Source organism: Castor canadensis, chromosome 11, assembly GCF_047511655.1.
Source record: "Castor canadensis chromosome 11, mCasCan1.hap1v2, whole genome shotgun sequence".
NCBI lineage: Eukaryota > Metazoa > Chordata > Mammalia > Rodentia > Castoridae > Castor > Castor canadensis.
The window spans coordinates 18,777,284-18,795,856 of NC_133396.1; the positions used below are offsets into that span (position 1 = coordinate 18,777,284).

The following is an 18,573-nucleotide window of genomic DNA, read 5'->3' on the forward strand; positions in this document are numbered from 1 at the left end:
CACGAAAAGGGGGGCGGCCGGGCGCTGCTCCTGAAGCATGATGGGACTAGCTCTTGAGCCTCCCGGCAGCCTCTACGACGGGCGTGGTGCGTAAGGAGCTAGCCGGCGGTGGCGGTTCTCCGTAAAATGGCGGACCGGCGGCGGCAGCGCGCTTCGCAGGACACGGAGGACGAGGAGTCCGGTGCTTCGGGCTCCGACAGCGGTGGCTCCCCGGGGCGGGGCGGAGGAAGCTGCAGCGGGAGCGCTGGAGGCGGCGGTAGCGGTTCTTTGCCTTCCCAGCGCGGCGGCCGCGCCGGGGCCCTTCATCTGCGGCGGGTGGAGAGCGGGGGCGCCAAGAGCGCCGAGGAGTCCGAGTGTGTGAGTGCGCGCAGGCGGGGCGGCGAGCCGGCCGGGGGCGGGGTGTAGGCGGTGAGAGATGTTGGGGCGTATTTTGTTTGCAAAGACAAGAGTCACTCACCCCCACAGCAAGTGTGCGTCCATCTGGAGCCCCAAGGGACTGGAGGGGCTGAGGGTTTCTGAGAGGAGAGCAAAGCTGCTGCAGATGGACAGCAGATGTTTATTCAGAAATTGGAGCAGGTGCAGAGACCGGGCCTCCTTCAGATACTACTTGTTCATCTCCTTATTCGACCATTTTGTGTTGTCTTTAGCTCTTCCCCCATATTTCTTTATTGGGTTCCCCACTTGTGGAAATCACAGAGCTAACCCATATCTTCTGCTTCCCTTCAGGAGAGTGAAGATGGCATGGAAGGTGATGGTGAGTACCATCGCTTAACCTCATCATGACATGTTTTTTTGTACATCAACTCAGGCCATCTCTTTCCATTCTCTCATATTGTTATGGATTTGAGGGAGGTGACAGAGAGTGGCCTTTTGTAACCGAGTGATTAAGAGCATAGATTTTTGTCAGTGTGGTCTTGAGCAGGTCACTGTCTCACCCCTATGAATGGGGACTTTATAAGTTGATACCAGAATTAAGTGAGGGGTGGGGGGAGAGGTGGCACAAACAATGTATACACGTTGTGTGTAAGTAAATATAAAAACGATAAAATAAAAGAAAGGAAAAAAAGAATTAAGAGAGAGTCTTAGCTTGATTAGTTATAGGCAGTTATGAATATCATAATAATTTCTATTGCCTTTTTTTCCCCCCTCACATATTTCTATTTTATTTCAGCTGTTCTCTCGGATTATGAAAGTGCAGAAGACTCAGAAGTGAGTGTGATAGATTCTTTTTCCTTGCGGTGTAAGTCAGAAAATGTCTTAATGTTTTAAAAACATGTACATATTTATGGTGGGAAAATACCATGACCTATATGCTTCTCCTCTTGAGCGTTCTGGTATTTTTTAATGGGACTGGGGTTTGAACTCAGGCCTTCTTACTTGCAAGGCAGGCACTCTACTGCTTGAGCCACACATCTCCAGTCCATTTTGTCCTGGTTATTTTGGAGATGGCATCTCCCAAATTATTTGACTAGACTGGCTTTGAACCTTCGCCTTCCAGATCTCAGCCTCCCAAGTAGTTAGGATTACAGGCGTCAGCCATCAGTGACCAGGGTTTCTGTTGTTGTTGTTGTTTTGCAGTTTTACAACTTTATTTTCACTCAGCAGTTAGTTCTCATCCACACTGACTATAGATTTTTGAATGTGGTAACAGTGAAATTGGTTACCAAAGTACACAGCTTGTTTGGTGAATCTGCATCTTCGTTATAATGTCCCAGTACGATTGGGACATTCCTTATTTCTTTGGCTTGTATAGCTTTGTTGAACCTGGTACCAATGTACGTTATCTGGAGTTCCCATCTCCTTCAGGGCAAATTTCTGAGTCTCTGAGTTCACAAGGGGTATGCTTCTTTTTTTTTCAGTACTGAGGTTTGAACTCAGGACCTTCATGTTTACTTGGCAGGTGATCTTGTACTTGAGCCATTCCGCCCTCCCTGGTTTGTGTTGGTTATTTTCAAGATAGGGTATCACCAACAATTTGCTTCCTGAGTAGCTAGAATTACAGGGGTGAGCCTCCATGCCAGGCTGGTGCTTTGTTATATTTTGAAGTTTAGGAGATACCTTGTAACAGTTTTGTTGTAAGTGTTGTCCATAGGATTCTGGTTTTGCTGTTCAGAAGCTAAGTTGTTCCATGTGGAGATTTGAAGAAAGATCAAAAGCTATGCTGCTGAGGCTGGGTGTGGGGGTACACACCTTTAGTCCCAGCACTTGGGAGGCTGAGGAAGGAGGTTGAAAGTTTAAGACCCACTTGGCAACAGAATTTTATTGTCTCAATAAGATTTTTTGTTTTTGTTTTTTGGCCTCACATTTACTTTAACCATTCTGCCGGCCCCTTTTCTTTTTTTGTGATGGGTTGTTTCAAGATAGAGTCAGTTTGCCTCAGGCTGGCTTCAAACTGTGATCCTCCTGATCTCAGCGTCCTGAGTAGTTAGAATTATAGGCGTGAGCACTGAGGTTTTGCTCAATAAGATTTTAAAAGGGCTGGGGATACACATGGGTGGAAGAGCACTTTCTTAGCATGTGCGAGGCCTTGGATCAAATTCGCTGTACTGCACAACAAAAAATACGTTGCTACCTTTTCCCCCAGATCCTCCAAGAAAACTTTTAAAGAAACAACCATGAAAGGGAGGTTAGAGAGCTGAAAAGAATGCTTTGAGGTTAAAAGGTGATTTTTTTTTTTTTTTTTTTTTTAAATTGGGGATGGCTCTCAAGTTTGGTTAAAGATTGACGTAACAGAAGAAGACACGGTCAGAAGACTCCGGTAGAGCAGTGTGACATGGCTGTTTATTACCCCATTGCTGGTTCAGAGATGCAGGGTTGTGATGGGTGGGACTGCAAAGGGATCGCTAGGAGCTGAAGGCAGCACCCATCCAATAGCCAACAAAGATATAGAGGCCTCAGTTCTGCAACCACATGAAATTGAATTCAGCAATAAACCAAATAAACAGAAATCTGATTCTCCAGAGCCTCCAGAAAGTAAATTAAAACAACAACAAAAAGATTGAAGAAGCAAGTAGAAAGGGAAAGAAAAGAGGTAGTGGATACGTGTACTGATGTTTAACTGAGTACATGAGAAGAAAATAGCAATCAGACAAGAAAACTCTTTCATTGCATTTATGGAGATGTGAGAAGGAAGCTGGTGTTCCTTTCTTTACCTTTGTGAAGCAGAAGGAAAGACATCTGCTTTAAGAAATGGGATTGGTCCAGTGTGGATACTCCAGGAGGTCCCTCTCCCTGTGCTCTTTCCAAGTGGTGTAGGGGAGCACAGTGCTTTGCACCATGATGTCTCTTTCTTCAGTGTTTTAGATGAGGCTCTGCCTTGTGTCTGCCCCTGCATATTCCTACAATTTCTCAAGAGTTGTCTGGACAATGACTCAATGACTTAGGAGGAAATAGTCCTCTTGATTTCTCAATCTGGATGTTAATCCTGCATTTTTAAAAATTGTCTTACTGTCTTTTACTGATTTTTTTCTTTTTTTTATTTTGTGGAAGTACCTGGGAATTGAACTCAGGGCCTTTCAGGCAGGCAGTCTACCACTTGAGCCACTCTGCCAGCCCTTTTTTGTGTTGGGTATTTTTCAGATAGGGTCTCATGAATTATTTGTGTGGACTGGCTTCTAACCACAATGCTCCTAATCTCTGCCTCCTGAGTAGCTAGGATTACAGGTATAAGACACTGGTGCCTGCCTGTATTAAAAGGTAAACAAATTAAAAAAAAAAAAAAGGAGTTGGTGGAAGGCAAGAGGAATAGACATTGTGAGACTAAATGAGATTTGAGTAGTTGAGATTGGAGGTGGCACTGACCTGCGAAAGGTATGTGTGTAACCTCCTTCATTGATGGAATAGTTTATTGTAGGCCTAGAGAAAGCAACTCTTGGGTTGATCTAGCACCCAAGCCCAGGGTCCTGGCAAGGAATTAAAGGATGTTACTAGTAGTTATTGAAATGAGTGAACCCTGGTGTCTAGACAGGACAAAAGTCAATGTGAGAAAGGACTGGATGATAGAAAGTTAAAGAGTCAAGAAAGTGGATGTCTTAAAAAGTTGGGATGACATGCCTGTAATCCTAACTACTTAGGGGGCAGAGATGATGAGGATTGCTGTTCCAAGCCAGCTTGGGAAAATAGTTTGCAAGACCCTATCTGGAAAATAATCAACACAAAAAAGGGCTGGTGGAGTGGCTCAGGTTGTAGAGTGCCTGCCTAGTAAGTGAGGCACTGAGTTCAAACTCCAGTACCACCAAAAAGAAGAAAAAAAGTTGGAGATGAGAGTAAGGGAATAACAGAACAGGAAGAACAAGCAGCTTTTTTTGAAAAAAAACAGCTTTATTCAGCTGGGCGCTGATGGCTCATGCCTGTAATTCTGGCTACTCAGGAGGCAGAGATCTGGAGGACTGCAATTCGAAACCAGCCTGGGCAAACAGTTTGCAAGACTTTATCTTGAAAAAACCTTATACAAAAAGGGCTGGTGGAGTGGCTCAAGTGGTAGAGTGTCTGCCTAGCAAGCATGAGGCACTGACTTTAAAACCCAGCACCACCAAAAAAATAATAAAAAGAAACGAAACCCTGGACCTGTAATCCCAGGTATTCAGGAAGTGAAGATCAGGAGAATTGAGTTTGAGGTCACCTAGGCAAAAAGTTAATCTTACAACTATCTATAGTTAATCTTAAACTGTATTCCTAAATAGCCTTTGATCCAAATCTCACCTATTTTTCCCTAATGTCTCAGGTGCCCTGGCACCTACCTTTCTGAGCTTGACTTCATCAGATTCTACTTATGAATAAGATCATGCAGTATTTTGTGTCTTACTTCATTTAGCATAATGTCCTCTAGGTCCATCCATGCTGTTGCAAATAACAAGATTGGTTTTTTGTTTTGTTTTGTTTTGTTTTGGTAGTATTGGGGTTTGAACTCAGGGCCTCAGGCTTGATAGATGGATACTCTACTATTTGAGCCACATCCCCATCCCTTTTTGCTTTAGTTATTTTTTGAATAGGGTCTCAAGTTTATGCCTACACCAGCCCAGGTAGACCTCAGTTCTCCTACTTGTCCTAGGAATCTGGGATTGCAGGTGTGTACCACCATGCTTGCTTATTTTTTTTGGGATGGATTCTCACTTTTTGCCTGGGCAGCCTCAACTGTGGTCCTCCTGATCACCTCCCAAGTAATTGGGATCACAGGCATGAACAACCATGCTTGCCAAGATACTTTAAGGTTGATTGATATCCATTGTGTGTGTGTACATACGTATATATGTACACATTTTCATTATACATTTATCAGTGGGCTGTTTCCATCTTTTGGCTATTAATAATGCTGCTATAAACATTAGCGTGTAAGGTTCTTTGTGGACACGTGTTTTACTTCTCTTGAGTGTATACCGAAGAATGGAAGTTGCTGAGTTGTGATAACTCCATGTTTAATTGTTTGAGGAACTGCCAGTTTTCCAAAGTGGCTGCACCATTTTATATTCCCACCAGCAGTACATAAGGGTTCCAGTTTTTCCACTTCTTCCACAGTACTTACTGTCTGATACATGTTTTATTTTTTTTATTCTGAACATCCTATTAGATGTGAAGACCTATCTCATTCTGATTTGCACTTCTCTGATGACGATATTGAGGATTTGTGTGTGTGCTTACTGTTTATTTGTGTATCTTCCTTGGAGAAATGACTCTTCAGGCTGGGCAGGGTGCAATCCCAGCTACTCATGAAGTGATCCAGGCCATCTGGGCCCAAAGGTTAGCAAGACTCCATCTCAACAAAGTAAGCCTGGTATGGTGGCCCAAGCCTCTTATCCCAGCTATTCGGGAAGCATAAGTAGGAAGATTGCAGTGAGGCCAGCCCCTGGCAAAAGTGGAAGACCCTACCTAAAAAATAACTAAAGCAAAATAGGGCTGGGGGCACAGTGGTAGAGTGCCTGCCTAGCAAGCATGAGGTTCCAAGTTCAAAACCCAGTACCTCCAAACAAACAACACTTCAGATGACTTGCTTATATTTTAGTTATGTTGTCTTACTGAGTTATAAGAGTTCTTTATATATTTTCAATATATGTCACTTATCAATGTGATTTTCTAAATTTTTTTCCCCATTCTATGGATGTTCTTTCAATCACAGAGGTTTAATTTTGATCAAGACCAGCTTAACTTGTTTTTTTTTCTTTCGCTGCTTGTGCTTTTGGTACTATAACTATGAACCCTTTGCCAATCTCAAAGCCATAAAAGTTTACTCTGTATTTTCCAAGGATTTTATGATTTTTATCTCTTATGTTTAGGTCTTCGATATAGATAGATAGGTTGGTAGCTAGATAGATGTAGATACAGATGTGTGTGTGTCTCTCTGTCTCTGGGAATTGAAACCAGAGTCTCAAGTCTGCTAGGCAAGTGTGTTTCTCCTCTTGAGCTATGTCCCCTGTTGTTTTGTTTGTATTTTGTTTGGGTCTGAAGTGAGAGGGCAGCCTAGTTCAAGTCAAGGGCCAGACCCAGTAGGAAAGAGACCAGTGTACACATATCTACCAGGTGGCAGAGGTAACCCACATTTGGGGATTAGTCTACCTCTTCACAAGCCCATTTCTTTGTGTCATTGTAGGTCTCTAATCCTACTTCTCTAATCTGTGATTCTGCCTCCTTAGGTCCAGACCTGGAGAAGACGGAGAGGAGAGTTACTGTTAAGCCAGTTTCTTCTCAGAGCCTTAGCTGCTGCTTTTCCATACCTAGAGCTAGCCACACCTCCATTTTTTTGTTCTGTTCTGGCGACTTCTGTTTAGAGGAATGGTCTAATGATCCTCCTCTAGAGAGACTTAACCACTCTCTGTCAGGACCAGATTATCCAATTTTGATGTGGTTACAGGAAAAGATAATGGAGAGGAGAGAGAGCACTTCTGCTTTATATTTTTTTCATTCCTAAACAAGTTTTCTTAGATTTTCCAGGTCACAATTTTTGTAATTTTATAATATGATTGTGGATAGAGTAATTGCCTCTGGGAATATCATGCTACAGAAAAGTTAGTACTCATTGTGGATATCAAAAATGTAAGTCATGAAGGCTAGAAATGTAGCTCAGTGGCAGAGTCTTGCCTAGCATACCAAGGCCCTGGATTTGATCCCAGTACCAAGGGAAAAAAATGTAAGTCATAGTGTTGGGGTTGTAGCTCAGTGGTATAGAGTGTGTGCCTGCCAGGCTCTGGATTCAATCCCCAGCACCAAAAAGCAACAAAAAAATCCTGTAAGTCACTATACCCAACTTATAGTGCCTTGAGAAACCATGGAATCATTATAAGAAATGTACAAATCTATTAACTCTCAGCTATAGAATAAACATAAATATCGTACTTTAAGGTACTATTTTTAAATGTAAGTGAATTAATATGAACTTAAGCCAGGTATGGTGGCTCATAGCTGTAATCCCAGCTACTCAGGAGGCAGAGATTGGGAGGATCAAGGTTTGCCATTTGAGGCTGCTCAGTCAAAAAGTTAGCAAAATACCATCTGAACAAAAAAGCTAGTGCACATCTGTCATCCCAGTGATACAGGAGGCTTAAGTTGGAAGATCACGGTCCCAGCTGGTCCAAGCCAAAGTGAGATCCTACCTGAAAAATAACTAAAGCAAAAAGGGCTGGGAGCTGTGGCTTAAGTGGTAGAGCATCCGCCTGCCTGAGTTCAAAATCCAGAACCACCCAAAAAAAAGGTGACTGTTTTCTTTTCTTTTTTTCCCCCCAGTATTGGGGTATGAATTTGGCCTCATGGTTGCTAGGCAAGTGCTCCACCAACTTGAGCCATGCCTCCAGCCAAGTGAATGTATTTTAAACTGTTGAATATAGAGCTATTGTGTCTTTGTTTTCTCAGTCTGGATGCTGTCCTGAAAATTTTAGATCTTAGACTAAAAGGGAACCTACATAATCTTTTTAAAATTGTGATTACCTAGACTGACCTTGAACTCAGGATTGCATATGTGTGCTTTGCACCTAATTACATAATCTAAAAGATGGTATGTGCTCTAATACATTTTTCCTTTTTTGGCAGTACTGGGGATTGAACCAAGAGCCTCATGCATGCTAGGCAAATACCCATTGAGCTACATTCCCAGCCCTGCTATTTCATTTTGAGTTAAAACTTCACAATTTAAGTTACTGGTTAGTAGGTACTGCATATGTAAGTTCATGGAAAAGGAAAGAAATTGTCAACAAAGATTAAACTCTTTCTGTTTGTCAGATGCTATATTCCCTGGGTCCTACCTTGGGCTGCCACTGTTAACAATTCTTTATATATATTCCTGGAGTATCTATATGGAAATTTTTGTGTGCATGCATAATGCATGTGTATGTATGTTTGTATGTATGTATGTTTTGCAGTGCCTTTATCCTCTAGAGTTTTGGGTAACAATATTGACATGCTCTTTTTTTGAGTGCATGCCTGTTGCCGGGGATCCAGCCCAGAGCCTTACCATGCTAAGGCAAGCACGCTAGCAATGAGCTATATACCCAGTCCCCCATAGTGCTTGCTTTTAATTCTTTTTTTTTGTGATGGTACTGGAGATTGAACTCATGGCCACTTACTTGCTAGGTAGGGGCTCTACTACTTGAACCATACCACCAGCCTATTTGCTCTTAATTCTTTTTTTTTGTTTTTCGGCACTGGAGTTTAAACTCAGGGCCTCATGCTTGCTAGGCAGGCGCTCTTAACTGCTTGAACCTCTCTGCCAGCCCTTTTCTTGTGATAGATTTTTCAAACTATCTGCCCAGGGCTGGTTTTGAACCTTAATCCTCCAGATCTCTGCCTCCTGAGTAGCTAGGATTATAGATGTAAGCCACTGATACCCAACATTGCCTTTAATTCTTACATTGTAGTAAAAGTTTGTCAGAAAATGTGTCCAAAAGAATAAAAAATAGAACCATTCTGATCCTAACCTCTGTAGCTGATAAGGAAACTTTTCTTCAGGGTGAAGAAGGTGAATACAGTGAAGAAGAAAACTCCAAAGTAGAGCTGAAATCAGAAGCTAATGATGCTGCTAATTCTTCAGCAAAAGAAGAGAAGGGAGAAGAAAAACCTGAAACTAAAGGCACTGTGACTGGAGAAAGGCAAAGTGGGGATGGACAGGTCAGTACACAACACAGTCGTCCATTGGGGATTGGAATGGGGCTTTCAATGTTGGAGGAGTAAAGAGTCCCTTGTCTTCCTTCAGGAGAGCACAGAACCTGTGGAGAACAAAGTGGGTAAAAAGGGCCCTAAGCACTTGGATGATGATGAAGATCGGAAAAATCCAGCATACATACCCCGAAAAGGGCTCTTCTTTGAACATGATCTTCGAGGGCAAACTCAGGAGGAGGAAGTCAGGTAATACTTGCTGCTGCTGCTGTCTAGCTTGTATTTAGTGCTTACTGTATGTCAGATGCTTTGCTAAGTACTTTGCTGATAGTGTCTCATTTACTATTCACAACTTTTTAAGGTAAGCATATTATTCCTTCTGTACACATGAGGAAAATGAGGCTTAAAATATTTGGTGCCTAGCTGGGCTCTGGTGGCTCATGCCTATAATCCTAGCTACTGAGGAGGTAGAGGTCATGAGGATCAAGGTTCAAAGCCAGCCTGGGCAAATAGTTCCTTGAGACCTTATCTTGAAAATCCTTCACAAAAATAGGACTGGTGGAGTGCCTCAAGGTGAAGGCCCTGAGTTCAAGCTCCAGTGCCTCAAAAAACATAAAGAAAGAATATTTAGTGCCTAGTTGGAAAAAAAGAAAAATGGTAACTTGGTGGGAAAGCTAAGGTTCAGACCCAGGGTAGTCTGCTTCCAGTATCCATTCTCCTTCCTTCCCTTCCTTTCTTTTTCCTTCTCTCTTTCTTCTTCTTCCCCCTTCCCTTTCTTTTTGGTGGGACTTTGGTTTGAACCCAGGGCTTTGTGCTTGAAAAGCAGGCACTTTACCGCTTGAGCCATACCTCCAGTCCATTTTGCTCTGGTTAATTTGGAGATGGGGTCTCCTAAACTATTGGCATGGGCTGACCTCAAACCACAATCCTCCAGATCTCATCCTCCCAAGTAACTAGGATTACAGGTGTGAGCCACTGGGGCTGGCCGCATCTTCTCTTAAGCATCACACTTTTGCCTTTAATCCACAGACTGCCTTTTAGGAGAGAGGAGGTGTTCCACAGTATTGATGGCTCAAAACACTTTCCTTAATTTTGTCCAGACCCAAGGGGCGTCAGCGAAAGCTTTGGAAGGATGAGGGTCGCTGGGAACACGACAAGTTCCGTGAAGATGAGCAGGCCCCCAAGTCCCGACAGGAGCTCATTGCTCTTTATGGCTATGACATCCGTTCAGCTCACAATCCTGATGATATCAAACCTCGAAGAATCCGGAAACCCCGGTGAGGAAAATTTGGGACCTAGATAATTGATATTTTTAGAAAGAACTCCCCTGTTTTTCTAAATGCCTTTCCAGCCTGTAAGTAAACAGGTAAGGAATATGGGATGTCTCCCTGACATTCAGTTTATGTCTGTAGTGGGTTTTTTTTTTTGTTGTTTTTTTTTGAGGTGCAAAGCCACAGAGTTTTTTGTTTGATTGGGTTTTTTGGCTGCACTGGGGTTTAAATTCAGAGTCTCATGCTTGCTAGGCAGGTGCCTTTACTGCTCGAGCCACTCCACCAGCCCACCGCAGAGTTTTATTAATGGAGAAGAAAGAGTAGAGACTCCCATGTGAAAGGGATTGGAGGAAAGCAGTCTAACCTCTTCTTTTCTTAATTTCTCTATTCCACTTTTTTAGATATGGGAGTCCTCCACAAAGAGATCCAAACTGGATTGGTGAGCGATCAAACAAGTCCCATCGCCACCAGGGTTCTGGGGTTACCCTTCCACCAAGAACATTTATTAACAGGAATGCAGCGGGTACTGGCCGCATGTCTGCACCCAGGAATTATTCTCGATCTGGGGGCTTCAAGGAAGGTCGTACTGGTTTTAGGCCTGTGGATGCTGGTGGGCAGCATGGTGGCCGGTCTGGTGAGAATGTTAAATATGATGCTAGCTACCGGTCACGGCGCCTAGAGCAGACTTCTGTGCGAGATCCATCTCCAGAAGTAGATGCTCCAGTGCTTGACAATCCTGAGAAGGAAGAGGCAGCTTCAGAGGCACCAACTGCTGCTCCTGACACTGCACCACCAGCCCCCGATAGGCCCATTGAGAAGAAATCCTATTCCCGGGCCAGAAGAACCAGAACCAAAGTTGGGGATGCAGTGAAAGCTGTGGAGGAGGTGCCCCCTCCTCCTGAAGGGCTGACCTTAGCACCTGCAGTCCCAGAAACTTCCCCTCCTCCATCTACTAAGTCTGGGAACTGGGAGGCTCCAGTAGACTCTGCTGCAGGTGGACTTGAACAAGATGTGGCACAGCTGAATATATCAGAACAGAATTGGAGTCCAGGACAGCCTTCATTTCTGCAACCACGGGAGATTCGAGGTAGGTATTGTATAGGGTTGGTGACTAGCTTCTTTTTCTTTCCGTCATTGAGGTTCAAGGTATGATATTTATACCTCTCAGGAACGTGGTGTCTGGCAAATATCTATAAATACCTACTTTTTTTTTTTTTTTTTTTTTTTGGTGGGACTGTGGTTTGAACTCAGGGCTTTGTGCTTGCAAAGTAGGCACTCTACCACTTGAGCCACACCTCCAGTCCATTTTGCTCTGATTATTTTTGGAGATGGGGTCTCATCACTATTTGCCCTGTGATCTCAAACTGCAATCCTTCCAATCTCAGCCTTCCAAGTAGCTAGGATTACAGGTGCCCAGCTTTTGATAATTCTTTGAAGGAAAGCCTTTCTAATTTCCTTAGTTTTCTACAGACAGTCTGCCCCGTAGAATTTTATGTAGTGCTGCTGTTTATGACTACTTTGAAATGTGGCCAGAGGGAGGAATTGAGCTTCTAATTATTTAAAATTCAAGTAGTCACCTGTGACTAGTAGGAATCATATTAGATTATCATAGTTCTATAAAGTAGGACATAACCTGTTACCCTTTTTGTCTTTTCTACTTTGTCCTACCAAATAGATCAAGAGGTTTTTTTTCTTTAGTTTCTGAAATCTAGCTCAAACTTAAAGATGGGAAATCCTCATTTGGACAAGGAGTCCTTGTAGAGGTGAGTTTTAAACACCAAAAATCAGTGTAGTCTGTTCTGGACCTAAGAGTTGATCTCTGGATAGAGTACATTTTCTGACTGATAATCTTATTATCCTTGGAAGACAGTCTGTAGACATCCCTTTTTATCCTGAGTAATTTTTAGCCAGAGAGGAATCTCTTCCCAAACGTCCAGTCCGGACCTCTATGATCAGGGTATTATCAAGTAGATTTATAAAATGTCCAGTTGCTGTTTGAAAAAGTTTGGACTGAGATTTTATAATATGTTTAGTAATGTAGTGTGCTAATTACAGCCTCCCAGAGTTTCTGCTCAGGGAAGTATTTGGTAGGAAAAATTTTACCTAATTCTTTTTTTTTTTTATGATCAAGGATTTTATTGCTGTATTAAGAGCAGTGAGGGCAAATTTTTAAATGCTCTTACTGACAATAAGCAGATGGCTTAAAAGGAATTTTGGTAGTTTTAAAGAAAAAAAAAACATTCTCCATGTTTAACTTGTCATTTTCCTGAGGTCATTTTTGAGTCCCACTCAGGTACATGTGTGCTATAGCAGTGACTTTTTTTGGTGTATTACAGGTGTGCCCAACCACATGCACATGGGAGCAGGACCTCCACCTCAGTTTAACCGGATGGAAGAAATGGTACAAAAGGGAAGAGGGGTAGATGGGGAAGGGGCTACATAGTACGGTTTGTTCACTGTTTAAACAAAGATAAGATCTTGATGCTAATTTTCCCTTTGATTATTCATGTTTTTTAATTTGGGTCTCAGAAATGTAGGGGATAGGCAGTTTAAGTTCAAATATTGATACTTTTCATTGATTTTTAAATTCATTTTGCAAATATTTAAAACTTAACCATGTACCAAGTGTTTGCAGTATCTAAAGAAGGGTAGGACTTGGTATAAAAGTCAGCCCTCTGGAAGTCTTAAATGTTCAGGTTTCTCTTTTTATCTCAGGGTGTCCAGGGTGGTCGAGCCAAACGCTATTCATCTCAGCGGCAGAGACCTGTGCCAGAGCCCCCTGCTCCTCCTGTGCATATCAGTATCATGGAGGGACATTACTATGATCCATGTGAGTCCTTATTGTGGGGTACCTTTCTTGTTAGGGTAAAGCAGATTAAGAAGGCTGGCCTCCTGCCTGTTAATTTCCTTTTCTTTTCTTTTTTTCATGGTACTCAGGGTTCATGGTACTCAGGGCCTCATGCTTCCCAGACAGGTATTCTACCACTTGAGCCACTCTACCAGCCCTTTTTTATGTTGAGTATTTTCGAGATAGTGTTTCACTTTTTGCCTGTCCTGGTCTTAAATCTCGATCTTCCTGATCTCTGCCTCCTAAGTGGCTAGGATTAGCGGCATGAGCTACCAGCTCTTGGCTGCTTCTTAATTTCCATTCTGACTTCTCATAGTGGTTATCAGACATTGTCTAGTTGCTGTTCTCTTCACATGGAAAGTTGAGAGCATCTTTTAAAGAGTTTGGAAAGCAAGAAGACTTGTCCATGTGATATGAAGAGTGAGGATTTTAATACTGCTGATGTATTTCTTACAGTGCAGTTCCAGGGACCAATCTATACCCATGGTGACAGCCCTGCCACACTGCCTCCACAGGGCATGATTGTGCAACCAGAAATGCACCTTCCCCACCCAGGTAAACTTTGTATTCCTGCTGTATACTTCCAGTATGTGAGGATGTGTGTTGGAGGCTCCACAAACCCCATCCTCTTTGAGCTCTGTCCTGCTAGCTTATGCGACTGGTTGTCCTGGCCACTTCAGCAGCAAACTGCTCTTAGGATCCATCCTGCGGACTTTCATCCTGAGGCAATTAGTGTTGAATGTTCAGCCAAGCCATCCCATGAAAATGGTGGCGGCTTCTTTTTCAGTTTTTGTTTTCCTTTCCTTGTTCAGGTTTACATCCCCATCAGACACCAGCACCTCTACCCAATCCGGGCCTCTACCCTCCACCAGTGTCTATGTCTCCAGGACAGCCACCACCCCAGCAGTTGCTTGCTCCTACTTACTTTTCTGCCACAAGCGTCATGAACTTTGGTAATCCCAGTTACCCTTATGCTCCGGGAGCACTGCCTCCCCCACCACCTCCTCATCTATACCCTAATACACAGGTGAGATAGCTGATGAGCAGATTTTTCTAGGCACACCTTTAAATCAGACAGGAATATGGTATGGGGAGAGTTCTAAAGCAATTTTAAGAGTACGTTTCAATGCCACTGATTTAGATGTGGTGCCAGGATGCCTCTTGGTGGTCAAGAGCTGAAAATGCAGTTTATGTAATGCCCATCATGTGTTTATTCTCTTCAAGTTATTTTGTTTTGTTGTAGGGCTCAAGATCAAACAAAGCCTTGCACTTGCTAGAGAAGTGCTCTACCACTGAGCTATGTCACCAGCCCTTGATTTTTTGAAACAGGGTGTTGCTATGTAGTCTAGGCTAGCATTGAATTTGTGATCCTCCTGCTTCAGCCTTCTGAAGTGCTGGGATTACAGGCATGTGCCACCACAACAGATTCCCTTCAGTTTCATCAAGTGTTTTTTGGTCCATCATAGGCAGCCATATCTGCTATTTATTCAATTGCATAAAGTATTCTACCTCTGGATCACTTACTCTGTCCTTGTCCTGCTTAACTCCCAGCATTGACACCATCTAGCATTTAGAATGTCACCATAGAGTTCAACCTTTTCCCATTTGTCAGCTAGGATGGTAGGAATTGGGGGAAGCTGAGCAGTACTATAAAGAATAGGAACTAGAGCTGGGCACCAGTGGCACACACCTATAACCTAGCTACTCTGGAGACAGAGATCAGAAGGATCAAGGTTCAAATCAGCTCAGGCAAAAACAAGTGAGACACTGTTTCAAAAATACCCAATGTAGAAAAGGGCTGGTGGAGTGGTTATAAGTGTAGAGTACCTGCCTAGGAAGCATGAGGCCCTGAGTTGAAACTCCAGTACTGCCAAAAACAAAGAACAGGAACCAGAGCATGATAGTGACATATTAAGGCAGAAAAGAATAGACACTTTATTTTGGAGGAGGCTTCTTAAAGATTAAAAAGTAGAAATTCTCCAATACTCTTTGTTTTTATTGCTAGATAATGTCTCCTGTTTGTCGTAGGTTGGATGAATTTATTCTTATCTTTTTCTTCTGGCTTGTGGGGTCCCAGGCTCCATCACAGGTATATGGAGGAGTGACTTACTATAACCCTGCCCAGCAGCAGGTGCAGCCAAAGCCCTCCCCACCCCGAAGGACTCCCCAGCCTGTCTCTATCAAGCCCCCTCCACCTGAGGTATGAACTGTTTGAATACTTAACAACGCATGCTACATCAGTGGCCTTTCCTTTTCTCCAGTGAATTGCTCTGGTTTTCAGGGTGTGTTTCTGTAGAAAACAGTCTTTTTTTTGTATGAACTGGTAACAAATTTCCTTCCTTCCTGTTTTTTCTGTTTTAGGTTGTAAGCAGGGGTTCCAGTTAATAGAGTTTTGAAATATTTTTCAGTCTAACCTACAAAGTAAGTGCATACCTTACTGTGACTCCTGTTCGTAAACTAATGCTCCTGCTTACTTGCTTAACAAAAAAAATCAGTTGAGGCTTTATTCTATAATCATGGGACATCTCAGGCGAGGTTTATGGCAGTCCCAGAATTTGCCAGTTCCTTTGTTTTGTGAATGCATTGGGCAGGATTGAAACAGAAACCATTGTTGACTTAACAGTTTCATTTTGGAAACTGCATGGTAAAAATAAAGGCACACAGTCTAAAATTGATCAAGGAAAGAGGAAATATAAACTTAAAGTGTTTCGATAGAAAGAGCCAGTTCTTGGATCATAGATGAGAAAGGTCATAGGGTTGATAGGGTTGTTAGGGTTTTTTTTAATTTTTTTTTGGTCGTGGGGGAGGTACTGGGGCTGTGAACTTGTGAGATAGGCACCCTACCATGAGACACGATCTCACTATGTAGCCCAGGCTAGTATCAAACACACAGTCCTCCTGACTCAGCCTCCTGAGTGCTGGGATTACAATCATGTACCACCATGCCTGGCTATGGGCTTTCGTGTTTTAAGGTTACTAAAACAGATTATTTGGGGCCAGGGTTGTGGTTCAGGTAGAGCATGTGCTTAGCATGCATGTAGATACATGGCCTCAGCACCAAAAAACCAACCCCCCACATTATTTAGAACTGTGAACTTCTCTTAAGCTTATAAATGTCCAGAGGTCTGCTAACACTTTGGTGGTTCTCCCTTTTCCCATCCCTTGTTAGATCAGCAGAGGTAAGAACTCAGAAGAGAAAGACAACAGACCATCTACTACCCAGAAGGCTTCAAAGACCTGGGGTAGCCCAGCAAGCAGCTGGAGGAGGTGGAACCCCTTCCTCTCAGGACAAGCTCTGCTGGAGAGAGGAGAAATAGGGTGACCTCCTCCCACCTTTTCACTTGAGCTGGCTGTGCTCAGGGGAGCAGAAACTGGACAGCCCAGGCTTCTGCATCTAGATCCAGAAGCTGTATCTTCTTGCTCTTCTTCACTTTCTCCCAGGAAATTCAAGTTTTTCCTGTTTGTTTCTTAAAGCGTTCATTTTTACAGCCTGGCTTGCTTGCTTTCCTTAAATTGATATTCTTAGTGTTTCTCTCCTTTTTTTCCTGCCTCTCCTTCCTCCTTTCCTCCCTCCCTTCCTCCCTTCCCCTCTCTCTGGAAAAAGTTTATTCTGGTTTGCTAGCCTCTCTGGGTTCCCTTTTGATTCCTACCTGTATCCCAGATTATTGAGAATGTATCACCCAAATGTAAAAATAGCTGACCTTTCACTTTTGATTGGCCTTTGTTATTTTATACTTGGATTCTCCTAACTTCTCTAACCCTGTGGAAGCAGAGCTGTCTGTACAGTGTCCCATTGTGGAGAAAAGCTCAGAGTGGGTGAGTAGGAGCCCTTCTTTTTGATACAAGCTTTATAAATCTGCTTCCATCAGTACCTGTGTTCTGGTGGGTTTCAGTCCCCTACTGAGGCAGTTTCTACTGTGGGGAAAGATGGCAAACCTGATCCTTTTGTGAGGAGGGGTGGAGGGTGGAGTGACAGCCTCTGCACCTTAGGAGAATGTATCACACAGTCCTCAGAGTTTAGCTGGTGAGGTAAGTGGAATTAGTGGACCTTGCTTCTCTCTTTTCCATCCCTCCTCCCACATCCCCTTCTCAGTTGCTATGGACCAATGCATCTCTCTAGAGGCAAATACTATCCAGCTAGTAGTTCTTTGCAATTATTTTCCATAACTTCCTGCTACAAGTATTTGAGCGATTATTACTTTATTTTCTCCAAATTCTGCTCCTGTTCTTACAAACAGAAGATACGTACCTGGGCTTAAGGCCTAAGGAAGCCAGTCACCTTTTGGGCAAAGGTTCTCCCTCCTGTCCTCTTATCTATGGCACTGTCCTACCCTCCCGCCTCTGCGGAAATTTCCTGTTAACTGCAGCACTAGCACTGTGTCTGCCAGGGGGAACTTGGCCACTGTCTCTGTTTTACAGAACCTGAGGGAGAAGATGGGATTGTCTCTCCCTAGTAATGTCACTCTCCCTAGTAATGTCACTGTCTGTTCTTACTTCTCTCCAGCAGCTGGCCTAACCACTTTGAATCATGGTGTAGGCTGGAGAGGGGGAGAGGCATTTAAGTTGTAACCCCCAAGAAGGAAATAACTAAGAGGTTCTTCCTAGTGGTTGTGCCTTTTGTAGGCTTCCCTTTGCCTTAAACCTGTGTATGTCCCTTCAAGCCTGTGGGCAGCATGCCCAGATTCCCAGACCTTAAGACACTGTGACAGTTGTCTCTGTTGGTCCACTGTATTTAGTTGCAAGGATTTCGCCATGTGTGTTACTGTTGTTGTTTTTTGTTACTGTTTTAAAGGGTGCATATTTGTGATCAGCAGTGTAACTTGGAGATAATAAAATTTAGACTATAAGTTTGGCTCCCTTGCCAGTTCTTTGCATGAGTCTTGATTTGTAAGGGAAGGAAAATGACTCCCTAAGTCCCTTACAGAGTCGCAGTCACAACCGCAGTCACAATTGAGCCAGCTCAGACTGATGAAATGGCCAGAGAGGTGAGGATTTCCTGTGAGGCTCTAAGTGTGTCTGCACTCCCTGACAGTTCTCTTAACCACAATGCCATGTACACCTGGATATCATGCACTCCGTTAAATTGAAAGTGTCAGGGATAAAACTAGTGAGGTGCTGCTTATCCCCATGAACACCTAGTATCCCTGATTCATTCCTTTGTTTCCCAAGTAACTTTCTCCAGGTAATGACCACCAAAATGTCAGTACAACTGTACCTTATCCTGGATGAGAGGGAGGTACAGGTAGCTATCTTTCTGGAAAAGCAAAGATGCCAGCAGTAAGGTATTACGGACCATAGTTTAAGGGCGAGGCTTCTTTCAATCTTAGTACAGTACAGTAAGGGACCCCCAAAAGGCCACCAACTGTGGCTTATACT

At 43.3% G+C, this 18,573-nt stretch overlaps 1 protein-coding gene across 2 annotated transcripts; it reads left to right on the forward strand.

Moving 5' to 3' along the window:
- The first annotated feature begins 49 nt into the window (after positions 1 to 49).
- Positions 50 to 18,044, forward strand: Casc3 (CASC3 exon junction complex subunit). Of its 2 annotated transcripts, none has more exons than XM_020176359.2 (14): positions 50 to 357; positions 727 to 754; positions 1,172 to 1,209; positions 8,932 to 9,090; positions 9,176 to 9,327; positions 10,179 to 10,355; positions 10,751 to 11,436; positions 12,686 to 12,750; positions 13,065 to 13,179; positions 13,654 to 13,752; positions 14,010 to 14,224; positions 15,275 to 15,397; positions 15,559 to 15,618; positions 16,367 to 18,044. In XM_020176359.2, the coding sequence occupies exons 1-13, from the start codon at positions 127 to 129 to the stop codon at positions 15,580 to 15,582; spliced, it is 2,112 nt and encodes a 703-aa protein (XP_020031948.2). In that variant the 5' UTR covers positions 50 to 126; the 3' UTR covers positions 15,583 to 15,618; positions 16,367 to 18,044. The 2 variants fall into 2 exon arrangements, with proteins under 2 accessions (XP_020031948.2, XP_073901766.1); XM_074045665.1 differs by lacking the exon at positions 50 to 357 and adding an exon at positions 431 to 576.
- The last annotated feature ends 529 nt before the right edge of the window (positions 18,045 to 18,573 follow it).